Source organism: Chelonoidis abingdonii, chromosome 6, assembly GCF_003597395.2.
Source record: "Chelonoidis abingdonii isolate Lonesome George chromosome 6, CheloAbing_2.0, whole genome shotgun sequence".
Lineage (NCBI taxonomy): Eukaryota > Metazoa > Chordata > Testudines > Testudinidae > Chelonoidis > Chelonoidis abingdonii.
Window position 1 is genome coordinate 98,068,928 of NC_133774.1, and position 27,530 is coordinate 98,096,457.

General features: G+C 41.6%; 2 protein-coding genes across 2 annotated transcripts in view; both read left to right on the forward strand.

Annotated features, from left to right (window-relative positions):
* CFAP95 (cilia and flagella associated protein 95) overlaps positions 1 to 14,399 on the forward strand; it is a 56,169-nt gene extending 41,770 nt beyond the window's left edge. The window contains exon 6 of the mRNA XM_032798157.2: positions 11,887 to 14,399. Coding sequence (XP_032654048.1) covers positions 11,887 to 12,084 — 198 coding nt within the window. The 3' untranslated portion in view covers positions 12,085 to 14,399. The remainder of the gene's footprint in view (positions 1 to 11,886) is intronic.
* The window catches only part of ENTREP1 (endosomal transmembrane epsin interactor 1), a 380,498-nt gene extending 365,423 nt beyond the window's left edge, over positions 1 to 15,075 (forward strand). The window contains exon 12 of the transcript XR_012656142.1: positions 15,066 to 15,075. The gene's annotated coding sequence lies outside the window, so the exon portion shown is untranslated. The remainder of the gene's footprint in view (positions 1 to 15,065) is intronic.
* Positions 15,076 to 27,530: the final 12,455 nt, after the last annotated feature.

Genomic DNA, 27,530 nt, shown 5'->3' on the forward strand with positions numbered 1-27,530 from the left:
CGTTCAACCAGGTTTCTGTCCAATCTCCCTGATACAGGTTCTTATAGATTCAAAAATAGTAAGTAGAATAGGCGAGTTAGGCTTATGTTTGTTTTCTTTATTTGCAAATGTGCATTTGGCTGGAAGGAGTTTTAATTGTGCATTTGGCTGGAAGGAGTTCAAATTTGTATTTTACTAAAAGGATTTTAATTTGTACTTGTATACTTAGGCTGGGAAGGTATTCCCAGTGTCTATAGCTGAAAAGACTGTACCTAACAGAATCCATCTTAAATTTACAAAGATAATTTTTTGCTCTCTTTAATTAAAAGTTTTCTGTTTTACCACGAACCTGATTATTCTTTTTTATTCTGTGAGACCTCAGGAGCAGGGGTCTGGACACCAGCGAATTGTGGGAGAAGAACAGGGAAGGGGGAGAGGTAGGCTATTCTTCTGTCTGTTGAGCGATACTGTCTCTCTCAGAGAGAGTCTGTGGAGGGGACATCTAGAGAATAATGGCGGACAGTGCAATTTTCCCTCTCTGCTTAGATTAAGGCAGTTTGAATTACATAGTGATAGCTTCCCTAGGGTACACCCCGGGAGGGGAACGCCTCGAGAGCGAAGGCCACGGTGGGGGAAGGGTTTCTTTTCTGCCTTGCCGGTGCATCAGAGGGTCTGTGTCTTCGGGGGGTTACGGCGCAATCGGTTTTGGGGGGACCAGAGTGTACCAGGCACTGGAATTCCTGGTTGGTGGCAGCGCTACAGGTTCTAAGCTGGTAATTAAGCTTAGAGGAATTCATATTGGTACCCCATCTTTTGGACGCTAAGGTTCAGAGTGGGGAATTGTACCATGACACCTGTGCACCACACAATTAAGTATAAAAAGAACATAAAGGCATAGGCGTCAACTCTGTTAGTGCTCCAGGGCTAGAGCACCCATGGAAAAAAAATAGTGGGTGTTCAGCACCCACCAGCGGCCCCGCAGATCAGATCCTCTCCCTTCCGCCTAGTGCCTCCGGCCTGCTGGTGGCCCTGCTGATCAGCACCTCCCCCTCCCTGGGCCTCCCGCTAGCTGCTATCAGCTGTTCAGTGGTGTGCAGGAGGCGCTGGGGAGGAGGAGGCGGAGCGCACTTGGGAGAGGGGGCAGAATGGTGTGATAAGGGGTGGGGCCTCAGAAAGGGTGGAATGGGAGCGGGATCTGGGGCCAAGCAGGGGTCGAGCACCCCTGGGGAAATGAGGAAGCTGGCACCTGTGCATAAAGGTGTTATACTTTTTACAGTCTATGTTTATTGACTGCTTCACATGTACTTCATGCTTTGAGAGAGAGAGTTATTGAACTGTAAACCAGAACCTTCACTCCTTTGGGTGGAATTTTGGGAAAAGGGGGTGTCTTGAGTTACTAGAATATCTCGGGTCATTCAGTGCTGCTCCTGGGGCCCAAAGCAGTGGGCTGAGAAGCCCCATTTCCTAGAAAGGGTAACAGACTGCGAGTCAGTGCCCAGGAAATGTGCCAGAGAGGTGTAGAGAGGAATCAGTGCTGCAGCCTGCTGAATCACTAGGAGCTTGAAACACCCCAGGGATCCAGAGCAGCACAGGCTTGGATTTCCATTATAGCAGTCTTGGTGGGGAGCTGGAACAGGGCACTTGGTAGGATCTTTGACAAGTATTCACACTCCTTATGAAAGCTTTGTGTTGATTAAAGGAAGCAGAAAAGCTTTCTTAATATGAACACCTATAGAAAAAATATACAATTAAATAATATATTTGCTTTGTATCATTTGCTATGTTTTCTATATTTATAAAGAAACAGTTTTAAGCAAAAATTTGATACAGACCATAGCCTATGAAATATACTTTAAAAACCCACATATAGGTGCTTAGTCAAAACATTTTTTTAAAGATACAGGATAGCAATATCCATCAAACAAGAAATATGATTATGTTAGTTTAACAGTATTCAAAGGAATTAAATTCTTCTTCAGTACTGTTCAAAACAAAGAAACAACGAGGAATGAATTCTCCATAGAGCAAAACATAGACATGAAATAATGAAGACTTCTTGAAAGCCTGTTTTGTAATTTTATACAGCAGGAGAGAAGCTCAAATAGGATGTCTTTTTATGACTTGTAGTTTTATACTTATTGTTTTATACCTTCTCTCAAGCCCTTAGGCAATAACTGCCCATGCATATACCATCTAACCTTCTAATTCTAATAAAGCTCAGTACTCTGATTCTGTGATCAAACAAAACATTTTTTAATCCTTTGTTGTTTTGTTCAGCAGGTCTGGTCATCTAATTTTCAGCATCCTTGGCTTGCTGTAAAATTAATAGCTATTCCAAACAAAAATTGGTTCATTAGTGTAGGAGCTTGTGCTCAATATCCCTGTCAGATATAACCCTGGTCTGTTCCGACAGATGTAAGCTTCCCTTTGGGGTGTGAATAATGATATGGTGCCCTGTTTTATTAAACTAAATGTCCACATAAGCTAGACTGCAAATAAATATCCCAGATAGTGCTCCTTTACTAAGGCAAATTCACAGAAGGAATTAATATTGCTGGGTTTTTTCCTTGAGCTTTGTTTCTAACAATTGCCTTGATATATTATTAAGCAATTCCAAGAAATGAAAACATGGTTAGTGATATTACTCCTTTGAATGGATGCTATTTATGTTCTTAAAAAAATGACAGTTACAAAAATAATTACCATAGTTTGCTTTTTAACACATTGTAAATTCTGAAATACAAGAGTCCTTTGAGCTCTTTGAGTGCTGGTCGCTGTAAGTATTCGCGATGGCTACACATATGCCTGAGACTGAAAGGTTCGATTCTTCACTAGCAGTGTCCATTGGTCTTTTCCTGTGCCTTCGTGTGCTCCAAACTGAGGGCATAAAGGGTGATGTGAACCAACTACCTTTCTAGTTCCTTTCTACTGCTTATGGGCCGAGATGGCACTTCAATAGCATCCACAGTTTTCCTAGTGTTCCTGCCTTCTATTCAGTTTTCTGGTGGTTTTTTTTTTGGTAAATTGTTTTATTTTATTGTAGCTAGTTAGAGTAGTGTTGGGGGCAGGAGGTATCCTCCAGGCCATCCCCACTCTTCAGACTACCTATAATGCCTCAAAGCCTCAGCTTTACATCCTGCTTGCCTTGCCCCCAGGTCTTCCCAGTTAGTGATCCCTAAACCTCCTGTTTGTGCTGCCTTGGGGACTGTCTCATTCCATTCATGTACAATTTTGAAAATTCTGGGTTAAGAAGCATCTGATGGAACTCTTAAGGCCACAGCTCAACCCTGGGGTTTCTGGGTTGAGCCATTAGCATCCTTTTGGACATGACATTTTGCAGTCCTGTATGGTAAGAGTGCAGATTTAAAGACTCTATCAGGTGTGGATGGGAAGAAGGTAAAAGGAAACACTCATAAGAAGCAGTAAAAATCTGCACTTAAAACCCTCTAACATATCTGCCTCCTCTAACTCAGATGAGACTCTATGCCCCAGTATGGGTCTGCAGCTCCCAATGAACATGGGCCAATATTGAGAACCAGGAATACCCACAGTCCACTGCCTATGTAAGGAATGGGTCTGGTTCCATCATCAGAGAAGGAAAGGTGAGTGTGATCACCCTCTGCACTGGCAGTTCCACACTATGTGAGGAAGAGGGACTTAGCAGTACTAACAGCTACCTCCTGCATTGAATCTGCACTGTCCAATCCACCAACACATAGAGCCCCTCCTCACTCTTTTGCTGGACCCAGCTATGCTATTCTTGAGGAACTAGGGTTTATGTCAACTCAGAGACACTGCTACTTTCTGTTCCAGTGATCTCCAGAGAGGTACTTACCCCATTGTAAAAGCAGCAAAGAATCCTGTGGCACCTTATAGACTAACAGACGTTTTGGAGCATGAGCTTTCGTGGGTGAATATGCATGCATCTGACGAAGTGGGTATTCACCCACGAAAGCTCATGCTCCAAAACGTCTGTTAGTCTATAAGGTGCCACAAGATTCTTTGCTGCTTTTACAGATTCAGACTAACACAGCTACCCCTCTGATACTTTACACTATTGGTACACCACTCTCTGGTCCCTTCCACCAGTTGGAGTGTTGACCTCTGGGCACCAAAAGTGTGCCACTCACCAATTCAATCTACCAATCATGACATAAGACATGAGGTACTGACAGCTCTGCCTGTAGACACCAAGGACCCTTATTCCTCCAGTGAGATTGAGGCCGATACACTGACCACTCCAATGTTCCCAAGGTTTGGCATGGGTGCCCTCTCCCTGCCTCAAGACATACCAGCGGGCCTGGGACTAGTGGTGCCCTCCACTATGGGGTTTTATACCCATACAACCCTATATTTGGGCTTTATTGGCACCCTTGGGTCTGATACTTTGGGCCTCCTGACTCAAGGGATCAGAGCAGGAATATGAACACAACTCTTCTTAGTAGGAAAAGCCTCAACCCCACTCCACCTTCCTACCCAGGAGCACTGTGAAGAGGAGGAACACCCCAACCAGCTGGAACTGCCTGATCCACCTGCAGCTCTGTCTTCCTTGTCTCCTGACAAAGCAGTGAGGATGGTTTCACCTTTGCCACCTGATGATTTTAAACAATTTCAGGACCTCTTGAGGATGATTGTGAAGGCTTTACAGATCCCTCTGGAAGAAGTTCAGGACCCTACTCACAAGCTTCTGGGCATCCTCCATACTATGGGCCTGGGTAAGGTGGCACTTCCCATCTATAGCACCATATTAGAACTGGCCCCAGCTGCTTGGCACACTTCAGTTAACTGTGCCCCAACCCCAAAAAAGGACCGAGAAGAGATACTTTTGTCTTCTCTAAAGAGGCAGAATATTTTTCCCCTTCCTGTCCCAACTTTGCTAGTAGTTCAAGCCAGAACCAAGCACAACAGATTGCAGTAGCCTTGGTTACCCCATCCAACAGGGAGAAAACTGGACCTTCCTTGAGAGGAAGAGCTTCTCTTTTGCCAGCCTACAATTCCGAACAGCAAATTACCAGGCTCTGGATTTTGAAATGACTCATTATAATAAGGTGTCTCCATTTGCTAGCAAGCTTCCTCAGGAGCTCAGGCTACAATTTCAAACTGTTCTGGATGGCGGATATCTTAATTGTCCCTCCAAATGTCTTTCAAAGCAACTGACCCCATTTCCCGCTCCATGGAAATTTCAGTAATTACAAGGTGGGTTTCTTTGCTTCAGTCCTTGGGGTTTCCTACTGAAGTCCAAGTGATGGTAGAAAACCTCCTCTTCAAGAGTAACCTTATGTTCTGCGAAAAATAGACAAATCATTCCACTCTCTCAAAGACTCTGGGGCTCCCTCTGCTTACTGGGGATTTACTTGGAGGAAAGTAATCTAAGCCACTGTCGTAGACAATGTGTCGCTCCTCAGTCCTTCTTCCATCAATGAACTTATGAACCACCCAGGAAACTAGAAGTTACACCACTGCAGGCAGAATGTACCCCATACCATTGCATTTCCCCCTCACCAGCTATCCCATGCCAAGAAGCCATTTTGATGGCACCTTCAAGAACTACAAACCAGTCTTGATGCAGCCATACAGTCCCACTCCCTTCAGTGGCCACTTGTTCCATTTCTTTCCAATATGGCAACATGTTACTTCAGACAGATAGAAAGGAATTAATCTCCTAGACTCATTCCTACACTAAACCCCCACTCCCTGTCCCTCTTCAGGGATCCCACTTATGACAGGTTCCTCAGACAGGAGATAAACCCCCATCTTCAGTTAGGAGCCATAGAACCTATGCCTTCTTAACACAGGGGGAAGGGTTTCTATTTGAGATACTTCCTCATTCCAAGAAGGAGACCATTCTGTATCTCAGACAGCAGAATATCTTCATATGCTGTTTGAGATTCTGGATGACCACTCTAGAGTCCATAATCTCTGTTGTATTAATTTAGGAGGAATATATGGGTTAAAGGTGTAAAAATAGTCCAGTAAGGCCTGATCTAAAATACGCAGTTAAACCGATTTTAGCAGTGTTAAACTGATTTAACGCCACACCCGTCCACACTACGAGGCCCTTTATATCGATATAAAGGGCTCTTTAAATCGGTTTCTGTACTCCTCCCTAACGAGAGGAGTAGCACTAAAATTGGTATTACCATATCGATAGGTTTTGCCGCAAATCGACGTAATTGCCGGCCGGTATCCCACAGTGCACCACTTGACTCTCGACAGCAATCCAAACTCGGATGCACTGACCAGTAAACAGGAAGAGCCCCGCGAATTTTAATTCAATTCCGTTTGCCCAGCATGGAGCTCTGATCAGCACGGTGGTGATACAATCCAACACAAAAGAGCCCAGGAATACATACAGAGATACTGATTGATCCAGATGGGAGACAACGTTCTATCAGAGCTCCTTATCAGAAATGAATTCCAAAGTTTCGAAAAAATCTCCAGGCTACACAGTGCTGCGTGACAAGCTAACGGAAAGCCAAAGAATCAATGACGCTCAGGAGAGGGTACTGAGACTCCAGCTGTCCCACAGTCCACAGCGTCTCTGAAAAGTATTTGCATCTTCTGGGCTCCCAATGCCTGTAGGTTCAAACACATTCCGCATGGTCAGGGTATAGCTCGTCAGTTTACTCCCCCTCCACATGAAAGAAAAGAAAAAATCATTTCTTGACTTTTTTTTAATGCACCTGTTGTACTGAATGCTGCTGGTAGACCGATCTGCCCAGTAAAAGCAGGATCTGCTCCTCTTCCCCCCGGTGCAGCGGTACATATACTTGATTGCTCGTACCATCATCTGCCGTGTGTTCCCTCCTCAGTGAGGCCAGTGGCGCTGGTAAAAATAGAATGACTCCCATCATTTCCTGTAGATGACGAACAGCTAACTTCCTCATTAGATACTGGGGGGGGCGCGGACTTCAACTCAGCCCTCCCTTTCATGTGTAAAGAAAAGATTCTACTCTGGACCTCATAGCAGCGGGTGGCTCCTCTCCCCGCCACCGTTTATATGTCCTCCTGATTTTCATAGCACTGAGGCTGCCTCCCCCTCATTTCTATCCACTAACAAGTCACTGTTCTTACCTGCATTCTTATAACTCATGACACAAAATGGACACTGCACGTGTAGCCCAGGAGTTGCGGAAGGAACAAACAGGGGTGTGCAGCACCCCCCCATATGAGCTAGCTCATCATTCTGCAGGATCGACATGAGCGGCTGTGCTCTCTTGACACTGGTTCTCTAGTACACTTGCCCGATTAGCGGGACTGACTCTATTTTAGATACCCTAAAGAGGATGACTCGCGGGAGTCATTCCCATTTTTGCCTTCGCCCCGCAACCTCAGCCAGACACCCATGATAGCAGCAGCGTACAGAACGACAGATAACCTCATCTCATTACAATGCAGGCAGATGACAAACGACTGATAACCGTCTCTGCTATCAGCAAAAGCAAATAATTTGCTGTGTACGCATGCAGTCACCGCTTCACTGCATCCATACACTAACGTGCAGTTTAAAAGCTGAAACGCTCCCTGGTGCGTGCCTATGCTCTGCAGACCAATCCAGGGAAAAAGGGTGCGAAATGATTGTCTGCCGTTGCTTTCCCGGAGGAAGGAATGAGTGACGACACTTACCCAGAACCACCCGCGACAATGATTTTTGCCCCATTAGGCACTGGGCTCTCAACCCAGAATTCCAAGGGGTGGGGGAGACTGCGGGAACTATGGGATAGCTACGGAATAGCTACCCACAGTGCAACGCTCCAGAAATCGACGCTAGCCTTGGACATGGACGCACACCACCGAATTAATGTGCTTAGTGTAGCCGCGTGCACTCGACTTTATACAATTTGTTTTATAAAACCAGTTTATGTAAAATCGGAATAATCCCGTAGTGTAGACGTACCCTAACTGTCCAACATTAAACAGTGTTAAGCAAGGTTTGGGTTTGGGTATTCAGAGACTTCAGCCTGATTAATACCATGGCAAATGCATCATTAAAAAACCTTTAAAACTTTTATCAAACAAGACAAGAAGGGAAAACAGTCTTTGAAAATGTAAAGTATTACATAAGGCTTTCATATTAACAACATCCCTTTTCCCTTTTCCCGTTTAGCTGGAGAGCACTTTTAGACATAAAATCTCCCTTGTCTGACAGTCTCTTAGATGATATTAAAGATTGCAGTAACTAGCCTTTGGAGGAAAAATAAGAAATTAATTGAGATGAGCTGGAGTAGTTGCTGCTGCTGTTGTTAAAGTCCAATCTTGTTTCATCCCAGGTGGTGTTTTGGGATCCAGAAGAGGCAATGGGTCCCTCTAACTGGCCTGGTCAGGACAGGACATCCCTCAAGATCAAGATGATGTAGGCCTAGAGTCCTAGGAATTGATGGGGGTGGCAGCCGTGATGGTGCAGATCACTCCAGTAGTCAGTTTTTTCTCCCTAAAGTCTCTTTCTTTAAGGACCCTAAAAGGGAGTGATGGGTGGAATAGCCCATCCCCTCATTATTTTGTCCATGAATTATGCCTGGTTTCCAACACACTGATTTTCCTCACTGACTTCTGGTTCCCACTTCTATTGTGTACCAAGCATGATCTTCACACAGTCTTGGAGTTATATCAGTAGGCATTTATGTTTGGACTAATTCAGTCTGTCTCCCTTTCTTACCTCTTCCCATCAATGTTTGTAATTGACATGAACTTCCATTTACTTTTTACAGTTGCTCACAATTAGGGTAAATTTGTAGGCCCAATTATCACCACATCCCTTTCCTCAACAAAGGCGACAGGTTTGAAGTTCTCAATTTGAAGGATGTCTATTTTCATATAGACATTCACCTATCTCATTGGAATTTTCTGTTTTTTGGTGGGACTAGAACATTACCAGTACAGGGTTCTTTTTGGCCTCTCGACAGCCCCAAGAGTTTTCACAAAGGAGTTCTCGATGGTAGTAACACACTTTGTTGCCAGGGCAGTCCAGTTTTTTCCTAACCTCGATGACTAGCTGCTCACAGGACTGTCATTTGGGGAAGTTCAATTTACAATATACTCAGTTTCCTGTAATTTGTAGGACTTCAAATGAACCTAGAAATGTCCAGTTTAATTGCCATGCAGATTATAGAATTAATTGGAGCAACTCTGGACTTGACTTCAGTCAAAGCTTACTTAGCTAAAGACAGGGTCATGCAATCAGGGATCTCAAAAATCATCTACCTCTGACTGAGTCCATAGATGACAGCTCATTTCTGAGATCATACAAATGGCTCCCTGCAGATACAAAACACTTTTCACCAGGCTCCATCTTCATTGCCTTCAGGTATGGCTCTGCATGCTAAATAGAGATACCTTAGACAAGTTAGTATCCCTCAGAGTGTTCTGTCTTCTCATCTAGTGGGGAAAAAAAGAAATCTGTGTTTGTAGGGGTTCCCTTTGTTTCTCCTCCACCTACAAAGAATCTAATCACAGACCGCCCCCTTCCCTCCAGATTGAGGAGCACATCTGGGCATCCAAGGAGTGCAAGGTTCTTGGACTCAACAGAAGTCCCAGTTACATATCAGTCTACTCAATCTTCGGGAAGTGCATAAGGCCTGCAAAAAGTTTCTGCCTTTCATATGTTCACATCATGTCAGACAACGTAACAGCAGTACTCTACATAAACAAGAGACAAGCTCTCGAACTGGTGCATCTGACACCAGTTCACCCTATTAGCAGTGCACCTTCCCAGAGTAATGAACACTGTAGCAGACAGCCTCAGCAGATAACACTTCCACAGAGATTGCGAGAGGGTACTTCACAACTTGGTGGTGCAGAACGTCTTCTGTCAGTGGGGCCCCCTGTCATGGGACCTCTTTGCATCCCAGTTAAGAAGAAATGTCCAGCCTGTTGCTCCTGTGTTGCTCAAGGGCACAATTCCAGAGGGGATTCATTCATGGTTCAGTGGTCAGAGCCACTAATGTATGCATTCATACTCATTCTGCTCCTACATTGTGTCCTGAAAAAGATCACCCAGGACAAATTGACAGTGATCCTAGTGGTTTTGTGATGGCTGAGACAGTTTTGGTTCACCAGTATCTACCAGATGTCCATGTGTTGCTGAACCTTCTGACTCAGAACAAAGGCAAAACTGTCCATCCCAACCTGATCTTCCTCTACCTCACAGCTTGGTATTTGGATGGGTGACAAGCATAGAAAAGTCTTGCTGCAAGGAAGTCCAATCCATCCTCAGCCACAGCAGAAAAGCTTCCGTGAGAAAATACTATGCTGCCAAGTGGAAGAGATTTTTCATCTGGTGGCAGCATAGCCACATACATCCATTGGACTTTGGCATTCCTACCATATTGGAATATCTCCTTTTCCTGAAGTCTTTGGGTTTATCCATTAGCTCATTGTGTGTACACTGGGAGCAATCAATGCTTTCCATTCTCCAGTAGATAATTGTGTGGTGTATACCCACCCTATGACCATGACATTTCTGAGGGGTCTTGTCAGAGCCTCCAGTATCAGTGCCAATTCCTAACTGGGACCGTGATCTCCTACTGTTGGCACTTATGAATCCACCATTCAAGCCTTTGGCCTCCTGTTCCCTTCTCCATCTATTTATGAAAGTAGTCTTCCTAACAGCAATCACTTCAGCTAGGAGAGTTGGAGAGCGTGTGGCTTTTATGGCAGACCCTCCCTACATGGTATTCCATAACAACAAAGTGTCCCTAAGGTTACACCCCAAATTCATTGCAAAGGTTCCCTCCAGATTCCACGTGAATTAGACTATCCATCTACTGATATTCTACCTGAACCTTATGACACTAGAGAGTCTGGGAAACAATTCCCTGGATATTTGTAGAGCTTTGGCTTTTTTACCATCAAAGGACAAAGCCCTTTTGAAATCCCTGAGATTATTCTTCTCCTTTGCCAAGTGGATGAAAGAGGAGGCAATTTCATTTCAAAGGTTCCCAAAATAGCTTGCAGCCTGTATTCTACTGTGTTATGATATGATGTTAATTCCTCAAGGTATGAGGGCCCACTCAACTAGAGCACACACTATCTCGGTATCTCAACTGGAGGACATACTACTTCTCTGTAAGGCATACTTTTTGTAGGAATCTGTAGAGCAGTGACATGGAGCTCATTGCACACGTTTTACCAAACACTACATATTGGTCCTACCTTCTTTAGCATCCTTTGGTACAGCAGTCCTGCAATCTGTGGTGTACGCTGGATCTTCACACCCTCCTCCTCAATGACTACTGCTTGTGAGTCACCCACAGTGAATATCTACAGATTCCAGCATTTGAAGAAGAAAGGGAGGTTACTTACCTTGATAGTAACTGAAGTTCTTCAAGATGCATGGTCCCTGTTGGTATCCCACTACCTGTTGTCCTCCTCCTCAGTTATTTACTTGATTTGCAACAGAGTAGGAACTGCAGAGACAGTTTGTCTTTGCCATCACTTTTGTCCTTGGTTCGGAGCACAAGGAGGCACAGGGCACAGGTGAAGCAACAGATGCTGCTAGAGAAGAATATTCCAGGCTCTAGTTCATGGAGCACATGAGAACCACACATCTTGAAGAATTCCGGTTATTGTAAGGTACGTTACCCTCCTTTTCTTAGAAAAAAATTGCACAAGAATAAATACTTTTATCATTGTTTAGTTTAATTACAAAAATAATCTCCAGAAGCTAGGAAATAAATCAGTCTTCCAAGTTTGCCAGTCTTGGCCACTAAACCATACGTATCCTGTGGTCCACAATTGAGTGAATCAGATATTGTGACCAGAGAGATAAAATTGTATTCTGTGAGGTGGTTTAATTTCTTGCAGGTTAAAGTTTGACCATAATATGAGCAAGATGCTATCAAGCAGCATGTTTTTGAACATTTCTGTTTGCTGAAGAATGAACTGCTATAATCTCTCTTGTTTCCACAGGTTGGAGCCCAACCAGATGGTTATTCTATAGTTCATAGAAAATGTCACTCTCAATTTACTGACACAGCAGATTACAGAAGACGTGGTATCAACACCTGGCAAGATGAGAGTGGGATATACGCTAATGTGGATATAAAGCAACGGGTCTTCCCAGTAACTAATCCTATACCGTCAAACGTGCATGAATATAATTTCTAAGCAGTTATAATAGAATCTGAAATAGACACATTGTATGTCATGTATTAACTATTTCCCAAATATTCCAATAAATATTTTTAAATGCTTGTTACAGTAGATGCATTGTTCTGCAAGTGATCTCTTTATATTAGGTTGCACTATACTAACCTTGTATGAAGGTTTCCTATATATTGAGTATTTTTATGATTAAGCATTTTATGGATCTTTTACAGATTATATATACTCTGATCTTGGCTGAACACTGTTGCTGTGATAGGAGAGTTTATCATGGGAAGCAATGACTGTGAAAAAGCTTTGGGGTTGTGGTGGATAGGAGCTCCCGTCACAGGGCACATCACTCACTGGGCTGGTGCCTCCGCTTGGTCACTCTGGGGATTAGCCCTAGGCAGACACCCTCCTGGACCGCAGTTTTCATACTATCGCTCTGTCTCTGGATCTGCCTGCAACCCCTCTCGCTGCCTCAGGAACCGCAGTGTCCTCTTCATGGCTCTGCCCTCTGGCCATGTCACCGTCCATGTTTTCCCCCTTCTGGGGGTTAGTATTGCCAGTTTCCCAGTGTTGAGGAGGGGATCTACCTGCCCACTACTCTGGGTCCCGACCCAAAGACCCTGTTTATAGCAGCCTTATGCTGTTCTCCTTGGAACTGCTCATCACTTTTTCCAGGGCCTCTTCCCCATGCCCCTGCACCTACTCCGCCCTTACCTCAGAGCCTTCAAGCACTGTGCTGTCCATGGTGATAGTACTCCTTCCACCTGCTGGGAGCCCAACCTTCACTCCATGAGCTCCAAACTGCTACTGACCCTGCTCTGCCCTGCAGTTCCTCTTATCTGAGCCTGGTGGGCCCAGATTGGTTTGCTCCCTGCAACTCCTCCCTGATTTGGCTGTGCCTCACACAGTCTCTCAGGGCTGCTTGGAGGATTCACTTTCACTGCTCCTTGCTCAGATTAACCCTTTCTGCACCTCTGTGGGCTAGACACCTCATCACAGCTCCCAATACAATGCTCTGGCCTAATGGGCTAATGCACTTCTTGATGTATAAATGAGAATCTTGAGTAGGAACAGAGAGGCTATTTTCCTCTGGTTTTGGCACTGGTGTGACTGCTGCTGGAATTCTGGTGTTACAATTCAAGAAAGGTGTTGATAAATTGGAGAAGGTTCAGAGAAGAGCCACAAGAATGATTAAAGGGTTAGAAAACAAGGTGTGTGCACTCAGATGTACTGACCTTTATATGTATAATTACTGTGACTGCATGTGCAACTGGTTATTTATGCACTAACGAGTTATCTGTATGCACAGTGAGAAATATGAATGTGACTGTGCAGGTTTATGAGATTTTTTTTGCATGTGGCCCTCAGTCCTCTTTTCAAAATTGGTCCCCTAATCTAGAAACAAAGTAGATAGTTATACAAAATGCATGCAATGAAAACCGCTGAGGCCAGGCACCTGTCATTGATGATGTAGTAGTAGGATTTTATATTGTATAATTTAGAATGAAGGATAAAAAAAATAAGAATAATAATGTAGCATATATTAAATGTATTGGTGTATGATTTGATCATGTCCTGCCAGCCACTCTTTTTGAATAGCAGAAAGGAATGGCCTAATGGGCCTTTGGTAGGGATACCTCAGCCAGAATCTGTCTCTGTGCTGATTTTGAGGGTCACCAATTTGTTGTAGGTTTAGCATTTTAAAATAAGGAAAATAATGCAATGATTGTTTTCTTTTGCATTGCAACTTGGTGTTTCTGTTCAAAATGTTCTGTGTAAATTAATTCTGTTTTGTGTGTGAATGTGTGTGTTAAGATAAGTGTGAAGGCCATTGCTGAACCAGATGGTCTAGGGAGAAACCAGAGACGGGCGCCAAGAGGCTGCAACACGCCTGTATTGAAATGTCAGAGGAGGACAGATTGATGACTCTAAAGATGAGACTGGCACCTATCAATGGGGACAAGATAGCTGTGATCAAAATCACCGTGAGATAACTCCCTGAGGAACTTGATGAAAGAACAAGATAAAGGATGAGAAGGACAATTTAAGAAAACAAGCACTTGTCAAACAACAATTGATTACAGCATGATGGTGCAGAACTCAATAGGTCCCAATGAAGGAAAATCACTATATAAACAGGGTGCCTTGCCATGAAACTTTGGGTTCGTCCTGCCAAGACTTCCCCGGAGCGTTGTGTCGCGATCCAGAGTTTGGACTGGTAACTATACATCGACTGGCGGGACAGTGTATGTGTGGTGTGATTGAATGCATATGCTACTTGGTTTATCGTCAATAAATGCAGCGTATTGCCTTTTCCCTTGGAAAAAGATCCTGTGTGCTTCTTATAAGCATAACAATGAGGTGATATAAGCTCTCTCTTCTGAGGTGGAAGCAAGGGAGGCCAGGAGTAATGTTGCAATACAATATCATAAAAAAGAGATGTCAGTGTAATGCTGCAAAGATGTCTGACCTGATTGTATAGCCTGATTGCCGCCTGCTGTGCCACTGATATGGAAGGTTTAAGGCAACTTTAATCAAGGCATCAACTAGCCACTATATTTGTCCTTAGATTGAGATTGGACATTAATTCCAATACTAAGACAGTTCAATAGAATAATTTCCAGATTCAGTAGTAGTAGGTAATGAATAAAATATTCAGCTGTGGAAGTGGAGAGAATTAAGGCCTTCGGTCCCATAGGACTTTAACTGTATTTTCCTTTTGTGTGGTAAATCTTGCACAGCCAATCTATTTCCACACAGTTCATTAACTCTGACTCTGAGGTAGAATTTAAAATCAGCCTTGGTAAATACAAAGGCTTTTGTTGATTTTAATGAAACAAACAGATTCATGTAATTCTATTGTTTTTCTATTTGTGGGTGTAGATGAGTGACCAATGATTCTATATGCACTTGACTCTTTCTCTCCCCTTTTTGTATGGTTTTTTCATTAGACAGACAGGGAGGTGTTAGAGGATGCCTTTAGGACATCTCAGAATTCATGAGATAAAGAGCACAAGTTTCCAACAGAATATGATACTCAGTTAACAATAATATGTATTTCAAGTTTGTTCAAATTAGTCATGAATATCAGCCTGCATTCTACTGAATAAACTAATTCCTCTAGTGCAACGGATCCAAACACCAGTAAGCATGGGTTACTGACCTAGTACCACAAGTCTCCAAGGAGTACACTTGACATGGATTAAAAGGGTCACACGTACAAACAGCCCTGAATAGTACCCAAAAGAAACTGTGCATCCCAGCAGACTGTCCTGGTGCCATTCATGCACTGCAGATGTTCAAACTGGCAGAAGGCAGAGGAAAGCTGCCTGTCAGTGAAACAAACTGAACAGGAAAAAAGCAAATGTAGGTAAAATTAGGCTAAGAACAGTTCAGAAAGTCCACACAGATCAAAAGGAACTACTTATAAATAGAGAGCATTGTAGAGTTCAGAGTTGTCCCTTTGTTGCAGTACAGTGATTTAATACAAGCATTTTCTGCCCATAAAATATATATTGTATCCAAATGACTGTGCTCTGGATAAAGTACCCACATATAGACTAGAAATTACTTTGTAGATATCAGGTTGAAACTAAAGGTAACACAGCCAAATATTAATCACTGCTCTGGATATCAAAACCATATGCAATAGCTATATGCTGTATTTCTATGCACTGGTGGTTTATTATTAAGTGAAGCAATATCAACTCTTAACAATGCCAATCGAGGAGATAAGAAATTTGAAAATGCTTTTGAAAGATTTTTTCATTAAGATGAGTGGAAGTCTTAGACGTAAAAGGGGACCTCCCTCAGATAAATTGCTCAAAGCCCATTCAAGTGTATAAATATCTTACCTAACCTTACAATAACACAGAAAAAAAGATGATGGTATTTCTAATTTTACTGACTACTTATAGGATACTGCCCATCTAAGAATTTCATAGCATCTCCATATGAACTTTAATGACTGTATTAAAGGAAATATGCAAATGAAGACTTAAAAATACATGGGGTAACGTGAAGACAGGTGATGTGGACAAGGGCCTAAATCTAGAATGGTCCACCATACACTACCATGGAACATTGAAAAGAAACATGAGCAAGCTCCCTCAAGAACTGGTAGAGCAGATGTTATTATAAAAGCCTTGGAGACTTTTCTAGGACCCCTGCAGGCAAAACAGACAAAGCTGAGACATTGGCTGGAACATGTTGGAGTCAGAGCTTAAGCATCTAAGTTTACATGTTAGAGAAGAACAACAATGATATTACTGATATCTCCATATAATCCTCTTCTACTCATTGTTGATGCACAATGCTGATTAAAATGGCAAAAGAGGAAATGTTCCGGCATTCCAATAACTTCTCATGGAGGTTTTGCTCCACTAATAATAATAATAATTAATAATTAATAAAAATATACCATTTTCACAAATCTGCAGTAGGCAAAGTTCCACCTGCCAATTCCTTGCAGAGTCTTAGAGATGACCTTTTTGTAAAGCAACCCAAATACAAGTGTACAAGACATTTCTGCAGTGCATGGTGGAGCATTTGAAAAATTTCCCCAGTTATTGCTTCACTCTCAACAATTTTTGCTTGTGAATTCTCAAGATATATAACTGGTTACCAAAGTATCAGTCAATGCAATTCTCATTGAAATTAGCAGGGGTAGAAATCATGGACTCTCTTGAATATCAGCTTCAATGGAATTCTCTCTCACACTGAAATATTGATATTTCTGCCTTGAAGAGAGTTGCTATGTCTTACTTCCTATCTCAGTTGATTGACTGGCCAGCAGTAATATAGTTTAGTTTGCATCCATTGCCTAATAGCACTGATCAGCATGAGGTGTCATGTCAATAAGCAAATCAGCCAAGTGATAGGCATGTCACACAACTGCTATTGACATGACACATTGAAAAGGTATCATGTGACATGCCTGTCATTTCACTGCAGATAGTGCCACATGCCACCAAATGATGCAAATCCCTGTCACATTCTGTATAAGCAATTTCCAGTTTGTGTCCATTCCATCTCACACACAGTGCTTAGAAATAGGTAAATAAAATGGACCAAATTCATTGTGGACATCACCCCATTGAAATCAATGGAATTATGACAGGACAGAATTTGACCCAAAGGGTATTTTTACTTACAATGCTAGCTTGTTTTGATTATATGTAGATTAGTAAATGAAAATTATTGCCCATGATATTATCATAGATGGAAAAACAACATCCCTGGATAAATGTAATCCATTGATTAGTTTATGGTCCCACAGTCCTGCAGTGATAATCACAGGTTTACCTGCTGAATGCTGGATTTGCATTTGAGTGTAAGTTACTTGTGAGATGTGTTAGAATGATGTGTTGGTGAATGTATATTGGCTACATGTGATGTTTATTCCACTATATACATGAAGTACCTTACATTCAGGAAACTTATTTCAAAATTCTTGTTTGAATTGCAAGGAAAGGAACCAAATCACATAAATAATATTTGATTGGCATTAACTAACTTTGTCAGAGCATCAAAGAGACAGAGCCTGAACAAATATTAATTATTTTATTATTTAAAATTATGAAATATAGTTGAGAAATGTGTCCACATATTACTTGTCTAGTCTGTAATTGGGCACACAATGGGAGAAATTCAGTTAATTTATATGAAAAAATACCACAAAATTCATAACATTTTTTTCAACCAGCCCTATTGTGAATATAATATCTGTCACAACTGCTTCTGCATCAAGCATCTGTCCTGTGTTTGGGGTTTTATTACCTTTGGTCACATTTAATCTCCTGATCCAAATCCCACTGAAATATTTCTATTTACTTGAGTGGAGTTGGATCAGGTTCTTATACAATGGCAGGCTGCTAGATAGCATAAGACTATTTCTACTGTCTCTTTCCTGTTCTCAAGAGCTGTACAGTTTTGCTTCTTTGTTTTTTGATGAAAAGTCTTTTATCATTTCTTATAATTTCAGAAAGTATCACACCTTAATATCATGGCAAAATGGAGCAGAAAATGTCTCTTGATTTTGTTCTGATGCATTTTATACTGTTCCAGTCATGAAATCATGACCTCACTGAAGTCAATAGGAATTCTTCCATTGACTTCAAAGGGGCCAGGATTTCACCTTACGTTTCCACTCTATGCTTTGTACTTCCCACTTTCAATGTCCAGTTTGTGATAGCTGATCCTGTATTTGTTGAGTCTTTCTACCTGTATTTTGCCTATTTTACTGGGTTAAGACAGAGTGACGTTTCTGTTTAGGGATCTGTGGTAGTCTAGCTCAGTGCAAACTTCTTGTTTCCAGTGATTTAAACATTGTTCTCTTAGGGATTTTTTCCCATAGTGAAGTAGGATTCCATCATGTCTTTAGGTACTGCTCCATATTGGGATCAGCATGGAGCCGCTCCACTCCTGTGAGAATTCTGGGAGGCATTTTGCCTTCACAAGCTCCCAGGCATACAGGCATACATCTCTATACTACTACCCATAAGCGGGTGCATTGTGTTTTCCTCTTCATGGCTGGACAACTCCATTGGCTGGTGAGGAAGGAGCCACAGCATCATGGCCACAGCTTCTCCCTGCCTCTTTTGGGCACTACTGGGGAGCAGTCATTACACTGTCTGAACACAAGGATTATAACTGTGGCTGGCTGCTGCATAGGGTTTACAAGAGTTGGAAGCTCCTTTTGCACCTGTGTAGAAGCTGGCTACAATCTGGCCCTTGTAAGTAATATTTTTGGGGTATGGTTGTTTCCTTCATTGCTCTGGAGAATACTGTTGTTGAAGCCAGGGAATGCTTCCACATAAAAGAAAGAAACTGGAATACAGTTTAAAAATCCTTCTTCATTTTGGGAACTGTCAAGCACAAATGTAAGAGTCATAGATTGCTATTCAAATACATTTTTTGGAGGATGCCAAATTCCCAAAGAGCTAGAGTTTAACAGCTACTGGCTGTGGTGTGGGTGTCAGACTGTTCAACATTTGGGTGATACACATTCATGTATCTGAGTTTAGGTTTAGGCCAAGTGTAGTCTTATTATACATTGACTTAGAATTCCTGCACCCATGTATAAACTACATACAATTGCCATTTAAGTTATAGTAATCACTCCAGGTATGAACTCTGGAATGAAGCCCAAATATCATAATAAGTACTGTTTCTACATAGTAACTAAAATGAAACACTTGGGACTAACTGAGTCATTTGGGTTACTTATTAAATGTAGTCAGAGAAGCAGGCTTTTATTATTGAAAACTCTGTTTTTTAGTAGTTAAAGTAGCCCTTAAAATGAATTGCTTAGTAGGATTTGAGGATCCTTTCCTTTTCAATGTACATTTCCCTTTTCTTTCTACACAGGCTAAATGTTTATTTCTGAATATACTACTGTATTCTGAGTCTGGCAAGGTTTCCATCAGGATGCTGTCCTATTTCTCACCTTTCTCCACATCCCCAGAGCCAACACAAACACAAGTAGGGATTCACTGCCATCTTGTTTTTCATTCTCAGAAGTGCACTCACATCAACATCCACTTTTGGCTCGGTTTCATAATTCCATACTACTTGTGAATTTCTAGCAGCACAGAAATCAGATTGTATTAAAGGTGTTGTATGCTTGTGACTTTTAGCAAAGCAACCAACAAAACAAAATAAAAAACCACCACAGAAAATATTCATACAAGCAAAATGTAAACATTGATTTGAAAGTTTAGTTTTATTATTTATTTATTATTGAGACGTTGGGGATTATTTATTATTGATTGTACTGACTGATATTTCTGTAGGTGGTCTTTAATGTGTTTTCTTTCTCATTTTCTTTCAATATGTACCTGCTATTCCTTTTAGCCCTAGCCATTAGCTAATATTCAGGGTCTTGCAGGCTGTTTCTGGTAGGTGTTTCTTTGATGCAATCCTGTTTATTTACAAAGAATGTACAAACTCCTGTTTCCCTGAACGCAAGAATCAAGTATCAAAAGAGAGTTTCTTTGCTCAGAATTCCTCTTTCTAGCCAGCACACTCTGCCCCAAAGCTCTTTTTTAGCTTTTTTAAGGGTCATGCTGCAAGTGTCTCTCAGGCTGGCAGTCAGGCTTTCTTGCTGCTTTCTTTGCATGCTTCTGTGATGTTTATGCTTCTTCACTCTCTTTCTTGCATGCACATCTGTGCGCATGCACATTCCCCTCCCCCATAATGAAATCAACCCCCAACCTGTGTTTGTTATCTGACCCCTGGAAAACTCCTTGGACTTCCTGGTTTAGTCACTGCTCAGGCTTGAATGCAGTTTAGTCCTTGGGTGGTGGTTTTCCATGGTTTCACCTATCACTAAACAAAAGGGGATTTAGTTCCCTCATTTAGCATGAATGGAAGGTGGCTATCACACCCAACAGCTTCAACAAGATGGTGCAACTGCCCAACCCCTGCAATTGCCCAACACAGTCATCGCAACTGCGCATAAGCATATGTTAAAATAATATAAAACAAATGAACAAATGTCAGCTAAGACTTATTTTCAGATATTTCCAAACATAATCTAACAATAAATCCACCCTTTTTCTCTCTTCAACCACATTTCTTTATCCAGGGCAGCTCAGGAAGGTATTATCCCTGTAGATTTAAAAATCCAGACATATTAGCCTAAATTCTACAAGTAAATGGAATAAATGTAACTATTTTCTCCCCCCACCCAGAGTTACATGCTGTATTTTTCATTTAGGGCTTTTCACACAAACATCTTAGAATTCTTTTTGATCACTTGGCTTCTTTCTGTCATTGTAACGTAAGAAATAGGAAGAATCTTACCATTAATAATCAGAACATACAGTACTTGATCACTGTATATATCTGGGGATAGGAAACTACTTTGAAGGTTAACATGGTACCCTTTTATATTATGATATTTTGTATATCAAGCATAGATGCAGTAATATGCCTCTGTGAAATCTGGAGAGATGTAAGTGTAATTATCTCAAATTATTGGAACATTTCCAAACATTTAGCTTTTAAAACTCAAATGAGATTTGATCAGCAGCTTCCCATTTTACCATCGCTGCCACCATCCCTTATTCTCAATGGCATAGAAATCATGCTGAGCTTGAATTAAGATCACACTTCCCAGGCTGTTCCTGAAAGATAAAAGACTAATTGGTTTTGGCTTCTGCAAAGCCTGCAAAACACTTGGAGCTGAAGATTTTTAATATGTTTTGTTGCTATGTATCATTCCTCCAGTTACCACCAAAAATGCCCTGTGCGTGAGCTACTTCTTTCTACTGATTATGAACCTAGCAAAAGCAAAGTAACATTTCATTTTAAACATCTCATCATTATTAATTAATTTGGGATTTCTTACAGTAGCATTAATCACAGTGAACTCATCTGGTAAATGTGTGGATGACATACATATTTCCATGGGTATCGACTGTGACTTGGAAATATCCAAGGTATCATTAAAATAAATTGTCACTGAAAGGAAAGAAACAAAATGTGAATTAATGTAGACAGAACATTTTCCCTCTTTCTTTTTGATGGCCTTTGCAGTTTTTGTGTTTGAGAAACAATGATAATGTTTGAATGACCCGTTATATTTAATGGAGGTCAACACTGAGAAATGTAAACAACTACTGGTGATTCTCAGCATTCAGAATTGGCATGAACTGCATTCTAAACTAAGAGCTACAAAGAACTGAGAAATGTAGGTGCAGAGTAAGCTGATTCAGGGAGGAACATGGCATCAGACCTTTGCGAAGTTGGAATGGGGGTAGTCTGATTATCACCCTATTGTGCTTTTTATTCTGGAAACTACTACCTCAGGAAAACAAAACAGACCTGATTGAAGCATGTTTGCCAGGGGCATCTTTGAGAAATAAGCCCTTACCCGGAGGATACTGGTATATGTTCTGTATGTTTTTTTGGAAAAATATAAAACAACTCAAACAGGCCTTAGTAATGAAACTCTCTCCAAATCCAAACTTTTCCAGAGTTTGGGGTTTTCTGATTCCTGTTTTGTATCCTTCTCTAAACAATAATCCCTCCTACTTATATTAAATGATATTGTTGGGTTACACTGACATTAAAATTCACATTCTGGTGCTGACTGTACTTTTACTGTCTTGTCATGCTCCAAGAATTTGTGCTCATTCCAGGGTGTAGCCTAATATGTCCAGTTTGGCTACACTGCGCTCTGATTTGTAAGTAGCATAGAAAGGGGCAGAGTAGGGAGTGAGCTTCCACTGTATCTACTATATTGACAGAAAAAGACAATATGCATTAGTATGGCTGCTTTTTATTTATTTATTTATTTTATTTATTTGTCACAAACCTGGATCACAAATACAGAGCTGGGTCTAATCCTAATCCCATTAAAGCACTCCAGCAGCAAACTACTATTGACTTTCACGAGGCAGGATCAGACCCAATAACAGCATCAGCTGTTGTTTTATTTCTACACAGCCCTCACTACGAAAATAAAGAGCTGAAGTGGTTAGTTAGGGCCAATCCTGCTCCCATGTATGTCAATTGCAAATTTCACATGGATTCTGGTGATGCAGGAACAGATCTGAGGGTTAAATATGTTCATAAGCACTCAGTGTTGGCTTAACTCAGCTTCCATTAAAGTCAGTGGAAGCTTCACCAGTAGTTTCATTGGGAGCAGAGCTAGGTCAAAGCCAATCTCTTTTGAAAATCCCACCCTGAATGTCCATTCTGACAATTCACAGGTGAAGAAGAAACCTAGCCAGTTAACTTTTTATTAAAGTGGCATGTTTGCAGAGAAGAGCATATTAAAGGGAATTACTGCTTCTTTAATAGCAGTCATTGGTTTATAACAATGCCAAGAGTTCTTTCTCTGCTGCCTCCATAATTTCCCTGTACTAACAGCTTGACAACTGTAGCATGGCTGAATGCTTCCAGCAGAAAATCTGTTGTTAGTTTAATACTGACTCTTCCAGTTACTTTTTTTTAATTACACAGAAGTTGTTCACAGTACAAGTTATTTTCTTGCATAGATCATAAGTGAAAGGGTGACAGATGTAAAAAGAAGGAAATGCAGCAGAGTTGAGTCAGTATAGCTGATGAGTGACAGCAGGTATTATTGCTATAAAGTTACATTAATAATTTTGTTTGAATCAGTTCATGCTCATTGGCTCACTTTTTCTCAAATAATTCACATTTCAATCTAATACTGGCAGTAAATTATTCTATTTCTCAATTCTTTTATTCTGGTCAACCACATTTCTGTAAATGGCATTTGTGTTTGCAACCATAGTGATTAACTATATTTATTGACTGTCACCACAAGTATTATGAGCAGATTTCCATCATAGTTTGATTCATCAAATCAGGATATTTTCCTGATACCAACGAAGAAATCAGACACAGTACAGCACAGCAATTTTAGGAATATTTGTTATCTGATATCACAGAGTATGCTTTCTACAGCTCCAGTGGGAGCACATGTTTTCTTCTGTTTGTTTACTGAGGTCTTCAAACAAAAAATCGACGGGAAAGATCTTTTGAGTAGGTGTATCAGAGAGCCTTAAAATTGTTAGAGCTGGAAGTGACGCACTGGTGGCTATCTACTAGAGTAGTTATCAACCTTTTCCTATGCAGAACCCAACAAAAAACAAACCACCCACAGTTTCTTCTTGCAACCCAGCTGTGGAATTGGGGCCATGACAAAAAAAGTTGGCTGGCTTTGGGTGCTGGGGATTGTCTCAGGAGTACCAGAAAGCTAGAGTGAATATTGTCCAGAAAGTTAGAGTGAATATTGACGAGAAAGCTAGGGTGAATGTTGATGGACCCATTGTCAGGTCTGAAGCTGAGTAAGCATTGTACTCTCTTTGTTGACATAGTAGATTGGAATCTAGGACAGCTGATGGCAACACACAGGGAATTTGGATAGTTTGAGGAGTTATGGCAATCAAGGCAGAAGAGCTCATATCAAAACAGAATGGTCAGGATTTAGATAATGTAACCGTGAATATTGTTGAATGAGCTGAGTGCCAAGTCTAGACAGATCCTCTCAATTGCATTGCTGTGCATTGCATCAACCTCAATCCCGAGATTACTATTCTGGATCTCAACAAAGATTATTCTGATCTTCACCCAGCCTTAAAAAGTTTGGTTTTATTTTGAAAAGCCAATCTAAAATTTTATTTTTTAAAATCCAAAAGACAATGCAACTATAACTCTTGCTGATGCCTCAGAGGGCAATGGTGAGCTATTTAGAAGGAACTAGTCATGCCAGAGTACTGGAGGCTGTGATCAAAATGATCATTTGGCCGTCACCCATTTGGAACATATTGCAGAACTGAGTCGGGCTGATGTAGGCCAAGTTAGGGGCATTCTTAAGGTGACCAGTTAAGATAGGTAGTTTTGGGGGCACACAACTTCGTGATGGACTTAATTGCCATGGTGACTGAAGTATCATTTTTTTCAAGGAGTTGATCACTCATTTGCAAAAGTTAGAAAGTGCTATGTTAGAACTCATGGCTAGAAAGACAATCCCAATCCTTATGTCTGAAAACATATAGTTAGAGATGGCAAATCTGAAGGGATAAACATTTTCAGGTCTCTAGAGGCAAAGCTACAGAAAAATGAGACATATCTGCTTGGAACTGCATCTGACCATACAGGTGCCAAATTTACCAGGCTACAGCCACCACCATTAATACTGTTTGAGTGTTTTGACTGCACTCCTTGGCCTAGTGGTAAGAAAGAAGTGGCTCATTATAGCAATGTACAAACTGATAGTCTACAAGAGAATTTTTCTAAGACTGGTAATTTGTGAATAGGAAAAGAAGAGCACCTTACATCTCTGGCTGCTTCAAAATTTAATCCACCTATTCTTAGATGATCATGTTACAATGGTTACCCAGTATTTTACCATCTGTGTCTGGCTAGGAGGTTGTAACGTTTCCTTTCAGGTTTTGATCTTTCCACCTGCATTCATGCCTTTGGTTACTTTCAGATTAAACTATTGCAACGCACTCCACATTGGGCTAAACCTTAAAGCTATTTGGAGACTGAAGATGGTGTAGCTGCTCACTTACTGAGCAGGAGGTCCTGCTGGAGGCATCTGGCACCAATTCTCTGAGATCTGCACTGACTCCCCATCAGTCTCCAAGGGTAGAATAAAGTCTTTGTTTTGAACTATAAAGGCCTAACTGGTCTGGGAATGACCTAACTGAGTGATTCCCTCTCTCCCTGCGCTGTAATACCACAGTTGTGGCCAGCAGGTAGGCCTGAGCTGATTCCCCTGGTTATAAATGAAATTATTATTTTATTGGGATTTTATTTTATTTTGATGTATCAGGTTGGTGTTCCTCCTCCTTTCCTGCAAATACAGGGTCGGACTATTCCCGCAACAGTCAGCCCTGTGAATTCAGGGCTGGCTGAGGCACAGCAGCTCTCTGCTGGATCTGCAGCAGCTTTTCTGGATCCCCCCTGGCCTCCTCTCCCAGGCCTGAGAGTGGGTAAAGATCCTACTTATGCTGTCCCATCCCCCAGGCCTGAGAGTGGGTAAAGATTCTACTTACGCTGTCCCATCCTCCAGGCCTGAGAGTGGGTAAAGATCCTACTTACGCTGTCCCATCTCCCAGGCCTGAGAGTGGGTAAAGATCCTACTTATGCTATCCCATCCCCCAGGCCCGAGAGGGGGATTAAAATCTTCTTTGTTGCTAGTAGTAAGGATGAAAAGAAGTGCTGGTGGGGGGAAGAGAAGTAAATGCTAGGATCTCTTTGTCTTCCTTTCTCTCCCTCATTCCATTTCCCTCTTTTCCCATTCCCAGTCTATGTCTCTTTAGCTAGATTTAAGTAGTGACCTATTGGCTATGATTTCCTGGGTGTTGGCAGGTGACATTATCCATAATCAAAGAGGTAGCCGTGTTAGTCTGGATCTGTAAAAAGCAACAAAGGGTCCTATGCTCCAATGCGTCTGTTAGTCTATAAGGTGCCACAGGACTCTTTGTTACATTATCCATAATATTATTTATGCTCTAGAATTCCTACTTGACTGAAATAAATTACATAGTATCTGACTCTCTCTCTCAAACAGGTGGTAACAGTGACATTTTAATGAATATTGAAGTAGGGCAAAGTTAAATATAAGACCAAGTGAGAGTCAAATATATGAAAGAGGAAATAAGATTGAGAAACCCTGGCACAATAACCCTCAAAAGAAAATTACCTGTAGACATTCATAGCAGAAACAATATTTCATTTTAATTTATTTGTGAATGAAACCATAGCCCAAAATTTAAGAGAGCCAGTTGTCTTTTTAAACAACCGAGTGTGAAGTCTTGATCTTCTGCTTGGTTGGAAAGCAGTGTTGATTATCTCTTCTGTCATTAAGGCTTGTTTCAGTTATTCCTGGCAAATCTCCCTCGACTGGTGATTGTGTCCCACTCTAACAGGCAGTCATAGCGTTGCTAAGTCTGACTGAAGCTATTCCGGGAGATTTTTTTCCCCAACATGACGTAATGTCATTTTCTTAAAATATCCTGTTAAAATCTGGATTCCTTTCAGTAGTCACTGGGAGATTGATGCCAATTCCAGAAGACTCCAGGCCAGTCCTGGAGGGTTGGCAAACCTAGGCTGTAACCATCTGAGTGTCCCTTTATGGCTGGGGGGGCAGGGAGGGGAGCGTTTCGTCTTTCAGGCCTTTTAAGAACTCCACAAAGTCTTTGGCTATGTCTACACTGCACTATAGTGTGAACTATGGGGGTGTGAACTGCAGAGCGCACCAAAATGTGCTCTGGCTGCCCTGTGTAAACGCTGCTGGCACAAACTAAAAGGTACCTACCTCATTTGTATTAACATAGTTCTCTTTCAAACACAACTATGTTAATGCAAACTGAATACCTTTTAGTTCATGCCAGCAGTGCCCACATACGACAGATCATAACATTTTGGTGTGCTCTACAGTTCATACCCCCATAGTTTGGAGTGAAGCACAGTGAAGATAGGCCCTTTCTTTCCATTCAGTAATACCACTCCTTAGGGTCTGGCTTTACTGGATTAAGTTCAAGAAAATCCAAAAATGGTCTTCTCCCTAGAAGCTGGGCACAGTCCCTTCTCCCCGACCCTGGTACTGTCTCAAAAGTCTCCTGATGTCTAAGGGTCTTCCCTGCAGGAGCCATTTCACTCTCTGCAGTCCCTTTACAGCTTCCTCCCTCTAGGGCCCAGGTGCCCTCTTTTAAGAGTAATTGGGGGATCACCTGCCCAGTCACAGGTGCTCTGGCCTCTACCCTCTTAAAACGACAGTGTCACCCCATGACACTCACGATAGGGAAATCGCTGCCCATATCTTTAGCCTTGTAAGGATTAAGTGTTCTCCTTGAAAGATCTGTACATGAACTCTGCTGTCAACCAGGAACTTTTAGTGTGTTTGTCTCTCTGGGCAATGTTTCCTGTTTCTGTAATAACTATCCCTTCTTAAATGTAATCCAGCAGTATTA